Raw genomic sequence first — 12,166 nt, 5'->3', positions numbered from 1 at the left:
ATATTTGTTTATTTTACATCACATTATTGCCATAGCAATAAAACATCGATCTTTTTTAAGTATTTTGAAAAAAAGTGATAAAACTTTTATAATGCTTTAATTTAAAAAAAATATTAAAAGTCTTGGTCATCGCATTCAAACTAGTTTAATCCTGCTACACTCTGTATGTGTCTGTCCCGAGGCAGGAGTTATTGGTTGTCGTATGTTGCTGTGTATCATATATATTTTTTGTTCATTACTTTATACACAAATTAGGCCGTTAGTTTTCTCGTTTGAATCGTTTAACATTTGTCATTTACTGGCCTTGTATAGCTGGTCGTGTTCCATGGTTTTATTCATTGTTGAAGGCCTTATGGTGACTCATTGTCGTTCATTTATGTGTCAATTGGTCTCTTGTTGTGGTTTGCCTCATTGGCAATCATGCCGCAACCTCTTATTTTTATATTTCAATCCATCGGTGGAAAACTGACGTAACATAACAATTTTTCGGAGTGAGACCAAACAATTGTAGGCCAGGGTGTTTTCAAAGAACATCATCTGGTCTTTTTTCTCCAAAAGTTCATCTGGATGTTAATGTACTTCACAGTTCATATTTGTTTTTTGTTTTTTGTTTGTCAGAACTTTGGCCATCAGTTTTACGTACGAATTGTTTCACATTTTATCAAATTGAGATATTTTACAACTGACTGTATTGTACGTGTTCGATGTTGAAGGCCAAACTGTGACATTTTCTTATGTTACTTACTGTCATTGAACGCCATTGTCGTGTTGGGCAGTTACGAATTGTGACATTAAATCAATCTTTGGGGATATTAATATCATTTTCAAAAATAACTCATTTCATTTTCATTATTTGTTACATTTTTATTCAGAATACGTTAATGGGACCTTATTATATACCCTGCTTTTATCTAGTATTCTTAGCCATACTATTAATGAGCTAGGTCGTATCTTTCATCCTTAAATACCAAGTACTAGCAGAGAAACATCACTATTTCAACTGTTTGGTTTGACCAGGATCGAACCATTGATTCTCTGCACCTGGTTTTTTAGTACCCAATCGATCTTACAATGACGTTACGTAACAATTCAGAACAAATATATATGTGACTTTTTGTGTTTCGTTGGTTCTTATTATGTGACTCTGTACTTTCAAAGATCCTGTCAGTATGTTATTGTTCTATAATATGTCATTATGTTATATTTCTATTATAAATTAGAAACGTCAAAATTATTCAATCACGTAGTGGAAGAAACCATTTGTGGATTCTTATAAATTCTATAGAACTTTGGACTATTTTAAATCTTGGTCTATTTCTGAAATTAATTCTTACATACTTTTGATTTTTTAACCATGTATGCTAACATTGCCCATGTGAAATTTAAAAATTGTTTGTATAAACGACAAAAATATGTGACGTATAAATTTTCTGACGTCAGACACGCGAAATTGTTTCTTTTGAAATTGTAACACGATGATGACTGCTGTATCCATATTTTGACTATTTTATTTATAATGTCTGTTAAGTTCACGCATCATTGTAGATATAACGGAATTTGATGAGACTGACGTACAAAATGAGAGTTTTAGCGCTATAAAACCAGGTTTAATCCACCATTTTCTACATTTGAAAATGCCTGTACCAAGTCAGGAATGTGACAGGTTTTGTCCATTCGTTTTTTATGTGTTTTTTCATTTGATTTTGCCATGTGATTATGGACTTTCCAATTTGATTTTCCTCTGAGTGCAGTATTTTTGTGATTTAACTTTATACCACAATCTTTCTTCAGTGACGACATTAACATATTTATATACAAACTTAGTTTCGTGAAGTTATTTTGAATAAAGCAATAATATTTGTATTACATGTTTTAGGAAGTAAAAGACAAACAGCATGGAAGAGGATCAGCAAGAAGGCGATCGTCATTTGGTATATATTGCAATTGGTCTTATGAGCGTTTGTTCAGTAGTAGGTGTGATTGGAAATTCCCTTGTGTTATATGTGTTTTCAAGATTCAAGCAGAAACTGACATCGACAATCTTTATTTTAACGTTAGCTACAACAGACTTTTTAACCTGCCTTGTTACGATCCCGTTCACAATTGCCGTAGAGGTCCTATATATGAAATTGGAGTATGATTTTGTTTGTAAATTGTACTTTTTTCTAATGACAACAACTGTCCCGTTTTCTGCTTTTATCATGGTCGCGATTGGTGTTGACCGTTACCTGTGCATCTGTCATCCATTCAAACATGTCATGACAATCAAGCGGGCGAAGTGTATTGTTGCTGTTCTTTGTGTATTTGCCATCACTTTAGGTATGTTGTGCTCATATAACTACACTATTGCGGACATAAATTCTAATTCGACACAGAGTACATATGGTTTTACAGAAGATAATTCTACAGGAGCATTAAACTCAACTTCCGGTCATAACATTTCAATAAATCAGCAAATTGAACCTGAGCTCATGTGCATCCCAGTTGCGAATTTTAATGATCATGGTTCATTCTTTTACATCTTTCAAAAAATATACTCGTCGCTTTTCGCGATTTGCTGTATCACTACCACGGTTTTGTATGCATTAATATATCGATCTGTTCTGTCAAGACGACAAAAGAGATTGAAAATAGTTACCAGTCAGTGCTGTGAATTTTGGAATTCTCATTCAAATGATGGAGAACATTCAAGTGAGACAGAGCATACTGAATTTTCTACTCTTAATAATGAAACATCTTTTGTTAAATCAGATGAGGAGGAAAACAACAAAGCTGATAAAAGAAATGGGAATGATACTTCAATGATTGACAAAGATGCTACAGTCAAACAAGGTGGAGTCTCAAGGGCAAACCTTGAGAAAATGAGAATGGCGAATATAAAAATGGCGTTTATGTTGTCAATAGTAACATTAGTATTCATAATTGCTTTCTTGCCTTCGTGGCTTGTTGCTTTGAGGGTTTTTGATATGAATGTAGTAGTGTTTTATTTGTTTTTCATCTATCATGACGTAAATCCGGTCATTTATGCCTTCATGAATAATGCCTTCAGATCAAGGTTGAAGGAACTGTTTACATGTAAAGCATGAAATGTAAACAAAGGAATAAGAACGATCTTTTATAAAGGGTTTTATAATGTTGGCATTCAGGCTTTGGTCAATGGTGGAGGTAATTAAATGTAACGTTTGCGATTAAAGTACAATTATAACATAACGTCATGTTAATGTGCAAGAAAACACTCGTAGTTATGGTTAACTAAACTCTATGTACTATCAATTACAAACACTTTTGATGTCAGCGTACTAAGCAGATTTTTTTGTTTGTTTATTTGTATTTTTAAAGTCAGTTGTGTGTGTCTGTGATGTACGTTTACCTAGTTTGGGTTGCTGGGTTCAATTTATTGTAAAGTTAACCAATTGTGTCTGTTGAGGTGTTCTGAAATGTCTGTACCAAGTCAGAAATAAGCCTGTTGTTTTACTTAGCGCGGTTAGCTGTTATAGTCTCGGATTTAATTTTGTCAAATTTAATGGATCTCCTCTTTACGAAATTTACCACGTAGCTCGATATTATTTTATCTGATTGGTCATGGCTTATCAAATAAATAGTAAATGTAATAAAGAACAGATACATGATAATAAGTTCAGTTTTGACTAAATAAGCTAGCATTTGTTAGATTATAGTGGGTAAAATTTTGTCCTGTTCATTCGAACATCAAATCATTAGCTTGTTGTATGATACATACCACAAAGATCTGGTACAAAACATTATTCGTATATATGTGTTTTCATAATTATGTTGTTTGAATAGTTGGAAATCCTAAATTATTTATAATGAATCATAAGCTTTCAACATGTTTTTCTGACATTTCATTGAAAGTGATCTGATTCATTTTACTTTTTAATATTTACATGATTCTTTATTTCATCATCATTTTGATAGTAATAGTATTTTTTTAGAGAATTCCAAAATAAGAACATCTAACATTGGCGAATTTAGTCGGTGTTCCAAGGATTGAAATTCCTACACTTTTTTTACTATGTGAAATTTAAGGGTGTTCGGGGGGGGGGGGGGTGGAATGTTTACAGATTTTTGCATTATTGCTTTTTTCCAGATTGACCTATTTTATGGCAGTATTTCTAAATACTCTGAATAGTTCATGTGTTTTGGCAGTGTTATATTGTTATTAAGTTGTAAGTTTGAACTGGACCATTGTTCCAACATAATATTTAACCATAATGTTAAAAGTGATAAAACTAATGTACATTATTTTAAATAAACTGCATTATAACAAAAGTGGTATTTCATTTTTATCAATTTGTGTTCATTGATTTTTTGTCCTTCAACATACTTTATGCTTTATATCCCTACTTAAAGATATAGTGTTTAATGTCAGCACTTCTTTTTATTTTGTTTATGTCCTTCAAATTTATTGTCCATCCCTATGCTTCATACCTCTGCTTGTAGATCTGGTGTGTAATTTAAAATGGTTTATTACATTTGTCCTTCAAAATGCTTTTATACCTTGCAGGTTTTGCATATCAATTGCAGGCTTGGTAATGTAATTGGAGATTTGTATGCTACTTAATGTAAATCAAAACACTTTACAATTACATAGAGAATTGCTCTTGGATAAATCTTCAAGTAATTTCCGAGTCCTATGTTATTTCATCGGGAAATCAACAATACAAAGTTTGAAATGTTAGTGTACTCAGTTTTGGTGCAATCAACGGTACGTTTTATTAAAGGTAGAGGATAATTATGAATATATACAAGGGTGCAATCTACAGTTTTTTCTATGACGTCATATTTTGAGAGACAATGCATAAGTGATAGACTGATTAATAAAGATACTTGTATAAAACTAGATATCACTGGAATCAGAATGTTTTCTAGTTTATATTGAAATAAAAAATAAAGTGTACTTTTAATATATTTTAAAAATTCCATCCCAAGAACGTGGGGGAAAATATGCCTAATTTGAACATTAAAAAAAATGAAATCAGATCGTGTGCATACCCTTAGAGACATGATACATGCACATTTTACATTATCAAAGCTGTATGAAATTTAAAGGTTTTTATTTGGCCTTTCAAAAAAAACTTCATTCAGGGTACGGTCTCCTGCTCCGAAAAGAGCTACAGTGGCTGCAAATAAGTTTTTATTTTTCACTGCAAAAACAAACATGATGTTTACAGTGTTGTCTCGCCTCAAAACATGTACATTTAATATAATTTTTAAAATTATTTTAATCATTCAACTTGTTTTAATTGAAAGCTAATTAACTAATTTTTACAATCAAATACAAAAAACATGATACTTTTTCACAAATCAAGTAAATAAACAGGGGTTTCCCTCCGTGGTTATTGTTAGTCGAGGAATAACCCCTAGTTTGGATACGAAACTGTTTATAGCACTCTAAACAAACAGGTTTAGGTTACAACACTCAATTTAAATATGTATGCATGTTGCAATAAAATGACAGACCAGTGTAGGCTAAACCAAACTATAACAAACAATAATAAAACTTTTGTGTCAAAAGAATGTTTAAGGATTGTCTAACAAAAAGTCGCAAATATTATTTTGGGAGGAACTTTGTTCTTTCACTAGCCTAACTCTGGGCCGATTAATTTGACTCTCTCACTTGCGAGCGTAATGTAAACATCATAGAGCAGTGAAACATAAAGTGAGATAATGACTGAATTAATGGTGCTATCACCCCATCTGACATATAACCAGTGTTTAAACTCCACGCTATCAAATTTGCAATGACTAACATCTTCTAAAATGATCTTCAGACTTGTATCTAGTTTCTGAGTAATTATGCAAATCAAAGTGATTTACCATAAAAAAAAATTGATACATAAATGATAATTTAAATAGTGAACAAAGAAAAGACAAATACGTGTAGACCTAGATGTAAAAACAAAGAACAACACTAAAATCCGATACAAAATAAAGACAACTCAATGAAGCTAAAGTCAAAAACAGCACTAAAAAAAGAATGCAGAATAACTGTAAAAGTTAGAGAATCGAGTAAAAATATACTGATTACAGAAAATAACAATGATCCGAATACAGTTATCAAGTTAATCAGAAGAGTCATAACATATAGAGATAAAGAATAATGAGGCAAAATGAAAGAATACAGAAACGAAAGGATCCCCTTTCTATACCCTCATTCAACATATACAGAACAACAACATATACAACTTAAACAAATTGTTCCAGTGTTTGTTTTGTTCACACATCGTTATTCATATAATGAAATTGTATGCGACGGTCATACAGGCGAGAGGTTTATCTAACTACAAAACCACGTTTAATCCACCATGTTTGAAATAAAAAAAAAAAGTATCTGTACCAAGTCAGAAATATGACAGTTATTATCCATTCGATTGATGTGTTTGGGCTTCTGATATTGTCATTATAAAAGGGTTTTGTCGTTATGAATTTTCCTCAGAGTTCGGTATTTTTTTTTTATTTTACTTGGTTTCCATGCAACATAATCAAAATATGAAAGACTTATCAATGCGACATAAACAAGATGGTGATACAGTATAAAACAATTCGATGTTAAATCGCACAATGCATTCCACGTATACAATCTTGTTTGTCAGACTCGGGAATCGTCATTGACGCTCGAAAAACAAAACATAGGAATATACGATTGTTGCAACGCAGAAGAGCATTAGATAATTCCGAAAAAGTGTGCCAGGTACTACACAGACAAATTATGCCTAATGGAAGAAAATCTTAGTTTTTCGAATGATGAAAATTTATAAACAGTAAATGTACAGAAAACGAATATACCATATAAATGATATTTCAAACAAATTTTAAACACAAAAGTGCCGACTTCTGAGCATGTGAAATAAAAACAAAATATCCAAACTGATTCAAAATTCTACAAACGTTTATAGAAAAAGACGTCTGTTCTAACCATCTTCATTAGCTGACTATGTATGTATCTCACTCCTCTAGTTATATGAGACACAGACTTTGCGAAATTGCATAAAATCAACACTTTAAAAATTGGATTAAAACGTTTAAAAGCTGGTTAATTTATGTCCTCAAACTTTCAAACTTCTTTTCAATTTACACTCTGTTATTTAAAAGGACTGAAGGCAATTGTTTTCATTAACTAAAACGGAGATTGGATTAAATGGAAATCTCACCTATTACACTCTCTTGTATACAATCCTATAAAATTATCTTTCACAGGTTCTCCGTCAGAGTTTTGTTCTGTTCATTAAGAAATAAATTACATTTCTCGCAATTTCAACAAAATTCGGTACCAATTACAATAATCCAATCGCGTCTTCAATTGAAAACTAATCAATTTCGATGGTGAAATTGACATATCATGAACTAATTATATCGTGCCGAATTAAGCCAATTTTTTATCTTTTGTCAATCTTGACGGAAAACATTTGTTTTACACAGATGTATGTCTTTTTCATTGATTGTTTAAAAATGTCAATTTTTGTTCTGGCCGAAATCATCAGATATATCTGAAGATTGAACGGTTGTAAAACGGCTATATTCATACAACAAACAATATGATAGAGCAGAATTCTTCTTATCTTTCCAGACAATTAACTCTGTCTGTTATAGCTGTGTTCTGTTAACTTCCTTCATTGCATAGCATTTGAGTATCTTGCATAGAGCGTATTGATATCAATATAGTAGAAATACAGTGATGTAAGTACGAATAAAAGAAGATGTTGGAGTATGATATATTTATGGCAAATCAATCCAACAATACATGTTAGATCAGAAAAGACATCTACGGCTAAAGAAGAGCAGTAAAAACAGATATCCACGTCTTCAGAAGAGTAATAAAAGATACATCCACTGGTGACGAACAGAAGTTAAAAAGACTTCTTCGAGTGACAAACATCAGTAAAATAAAAAATGTGCGAGGTGCTAACAGCAATCAAAAGGACATCAAAAGGTGACCATGTAAAACAGCAGTAAAATGAGATATACGAGTTAAAACAGCGATAAAAAAAAAAGACAACAATGGTTGACATCAGCGGTAAACCAAGACATCTATGGGATGAAAAAAAGTTAAAAGAAACACATCTACGGATGACAAACAGCAGTAAATAGAACATTTACATATGACTAACAGCAGTAAACAATTACATCTACGGGGGACAAAAAACACATCCACGGGGGACAAAAAAACAGTAAAATACGCAACAGTAGCTTACCGTTATGTTGTATTTTGTATAATGTTGTTTGTCATTTTGGTCTTTTTTTTTGCCATTGCATTTTCAGTTTATTTCAACTTATGGTTTTGAACGTCCTTTTAGTATATTTTGCCTCTCTCAGTTTTATCGATGTTTTACCTGTTAATCAATTTAAAATTCATAAGCAAACGGAAAAAATCGTATGACCTCCCCTCCAAATGTGTGTCTAGACTTTAGATACGATCTCCCATATATGGCATTTAAGACCTAGTACGTAGAATCTATTTTGTCAATATTTGGTTATTTTTTACCATACCAACTTTAAGTACATGTAAAGCATTATACTTTACTATGCATTCTCGCTTTTCATAATCTAACTCTTAGAGTCATAATACGGTCTAGAGATGGACAATCTAACTCAAGAGTCATAATACGGCCTAGAGATGGACAATCTAATTCAAGAGTTATAATACAGCCTAGAGATGGACAATCTAATCCAAGAGTCATAATACGGCCTAGGGATGGAAAATCTAACAAGGTTTTAATTAATCCGAGTCCAGGCGGATTGTGAACAATTCGATAGAAGTAAATATCTGACACAAGAACCAAATTATCAAGGGAAAAACAAAACACGAGGTGACATCCACAACACCTGAACATATCAATAATTGTGAGGCGATTTATATTCATCTTCGTACTAATTCATTTTCACAGCTGCTTGTTAGCCGTAGTATATTGGATGCTTAAATTAGCCAGCGAAAAAATAGTTGCACTTTATAATTAGAATTCAATTATATCAGTAGATTTATTTATTTTTGGGCATATCTTTTCGATATTTTTGTATGTCCAAATATGTACTATAGTATAGGTAAAATTAGGTTGAAATAGAATTTTTTTTTCAGTGCATACGTACGCTTCGGTTACAATGGTCTGCATCTCTGTGTTCTATTTTCGTATGGTCTTGCCTTAATGATACTACTACATCTTCAAAAATTTGAATGCAGTAATTTCATTGGCTAATTCTTCAAAGATTTATTTTGTAAGAAAGGGCTTTGATCCATCGTCTTTTAAATAAAATACATAATACTATATCAGTGTTTATATAAGTGTAGTCATATTAAAAACCTCCACACAAAAACACAAGGAATGTGTTTTATAAAACAAGTTAGCAAGGAGGTTCATGATATCGTGTATGTTTTCATATTTTTCATACAGCTCCAGAAATTGAACTTATTTTACATATTAATTGATTTAAAAAAGATATACATCTCCTAGAATTTAATAATAGTCTTAAAGTAATCAACATTTTACAATTTACATTCAATTTTAATTTCTACTTACAAAGTCTCAAACTGCTTTCAATTTTTTTATGGCTGACTATCCTGTATGGATTTTTCTCATATTTGAATCCAAACCGTCACCTATAAATGTTTAAATCCGCGTCGGTTTTATTTTGATAGATTTGATAGTTGTGTCATTGACAATCAAGCCAAATGTCCTAATTATATATGCTAACTTCGTGGTTTAATTAATTATATATAAACAATGTGTTTCTAGATTTTGGATATAATGGTAATATGTCTGTCCGACAATTAGCCCAGGAAAATAATCAGACATAGAAATGCTCAGTTTCAATAATACATCTATATTCAATGTTCCGTAAACAGTAGGTTTCTAAAACATTGCAGCTAAAAGTACAAAACCTGTAAATTTTGAAGTCCAAAAGGCCTCGAATATTTTATTACCTCAGTCCTGTTATTTTTATTTGTGAACATGTTGTGTGGTTATTTCATGGAAATGCAACGCATGATAGTTTGTGTCCTTTATATTTATGGGTTAAAAGACTTAATTTCAAACATATTAAAGGAATCTTCGAATGTTTGACAAATAGTTTTAAAGTATTTTGTTTTCTGACGTTACATTTTTGTTTACAGTATCAAATAATAGATTAGGATTTCGCCGCAATCGACCAATCGACCAATCGACCTCTAGTCGAGTGAACCCAGCCATCTTTACAGCTGTCTTAAGCAATACTTTAACTTTACAAGTGATAAATTATGTTCTAACACGTAAATGGAGTACAAGGTCATAGTAGATGCTCGAATTTTGTTTCAGTACCAATATAAAAAAGCAGCGTTCTATATATTTTATAAAGTTAAAAAAGCCAAATGAAGTACAAAGTTGAAGAGCATTGAGATCCAAATTGAGATTTGTTTAGGTCATAGTTGAACAAATATAAAAAAAAAGAAGATGTGGTATAATTGCCAATAAGACAACTTACCATAAGAGACCAAAATGACACAGAAATTAACAACTATAGGTCACCGTACGGCCTTCAACAATGAGCAAAGCCCACACCGCAAAGTCAGATATAAAAGGCCCCGAAATGACAATGTAAAACAATGTAAACGAGAAAACTAACGGCCTTATTTATATAAAAAAAAAAATGAAATTAAAACAAATATGTAACACATAAGCAAACGACAACCACTGAATTGCAGGCTCCTGAGATGAAATTGTCAGATATGATACTTGTAGTCATGTCCGTCGTATGACATTAGCAAGAAAGAAGACCTTACTGTGACTTTAATATGAATAGCAGCAATTTAAGTTATGTTTCCCTACGTTGGATTTTCCCAAGTGCATGTAAGGACGTGTACCATGAACTAATATACCACAACACTTCTATTCCATTGTTTAAAACTGTAGCTGTTTCTTTCGTCGCTGAAGTTATGGTCCAAAATACTTCAATGGAAAGATAAGAATGTGTTTACTTTACCATTAATTTGTTGTTATTTTACAACGATGAATCAAAATAAGCTATTAAAGATGAGTAGAAGAATGTCAATGCTTAAAAGCGTTCTTTCACATAAATGTTTAACAGAAGTACACGTTTTGATCATATACACTGTTGGGAACAGTTGGTTTATAGGAGCTTGTATAAAAACATTAATTCAATTTAAAGTATTTGAATTCTTAGCAAGCATCAAAAGAACAGGCAATCAAAAATAAGTCTGCATTATAAATCATTTAATATCACTTAGTTCATAGCTTGACCTTATCACTGAAAAAACGAGAAGTTGAAAGAACGATCCCACGTATCACAAATTGTTTGTAAGCAATTTCAGGTGCTTGAATTACTTTGTTTAAGTAATATGTACAAACAACTTTCATTGATAACTAATCTTTTATAAATGAGTTGGTAATCATATGTAATAAATACCTAATAACATGCATTTGCTTTAATAACATACAAAATTGCTTCCCCACCTGTATTTGATAGAACAGAGATGAATGAAAAAGAGAATTAAATCAGCTTTTCCCCGCTAAAGATTTCTGATACCGTTGTATGTTATGGAAGCATGTGGATTCGTTGCTGTTTAATTATTTCTGCTAACGTTTTAAATCAAACAATATATTCTCCTTAGCCTCCTGTTAAAGATCATATTAATTATATTTGACGGACTAAAATAGCTTTATAAATTAAAAAAAAATGGTTCAAATGTTCCCCGCGTTGAAACTATCTAATCTATCCACGTTCTTTAAAACATGTTATGATTAGCTTAATGAAATGTATGCTTGAAAGAGGTTACAGTGCAATTTTTCATATACTTAATATTTTCGAAGGGCATAACTCATTTACAAAAAGTTGATTGGCACTCATTTTCAAGCTTGTGAGAGACATAGCGCAAATAAACTTCATATAAGTTGAATAAAAAAAATCTGGCAGAAATGGTACAACCGGTAGAACTAACAATGCAATTATCGACAAAATTGATATTTTCAAAATGCATGACTCTTTTGATATAAATTGATCGGTACTGACTTGTCCGAAACATTGCTGATATTAATAATTTGGTATAACTTGGGAAAAAAAATCTCGCAAGAATTGTAAAGAAGAGAGCGCTAAAAATACATTTTTTTTATAAAATTGATAATTTTAAGAGGCATGACCCTTTAAAAAAAGTAGTTGA

The 12,166-nt window shown here is 31.6% G+C and overlaps 1 protein-coding gene across 2 annotated transcripts in view; it reads left to right on the top strand.

The window, feature by feature from the left end:
- Positions 1-4,290, top strand: part of LOC139502170 (orexin receptor type 2-like) — an 89,960-nt gene extending 85,670 nt beyond the window's left edge. For both annotated transcript variants that reach the window (XM_071291550.1, XM_071291551.1), the window contains exon 3: positions 1,877-4,290. In XM_071291550.1, coding sequence (XP_071147651.1) covers positions 1,896-3,086 — 1,191 coding nt within the window. In that variant the 5' untranslated portion in view covers positions 1,877-1,895 and the 3' untranslated portion in view covers positions 3,087-4,290. The remainder of the gene's footprint in view (positions 1-1,876) is intronic.
- Positions 4,291-12,166: the final 7,876 nt, after the last annotated feature.

The sequence above is a fragment of the Mytilus edulis genome, chromosome 13, assembly GCF_963676685.1.
Source record: "Mytilus edulis chromosome 13, xbMytEdul2.2, whole genome shotgun sequence".
NCBI lineage: Eukaryota > Metazoa > Mollusca > Bivalvia > Mytilida > Mytilidae > Mytilus > Mytilus edulis.
This window is presented reverse-complemented; position numbering and strand designations above follow the sequence as displayed.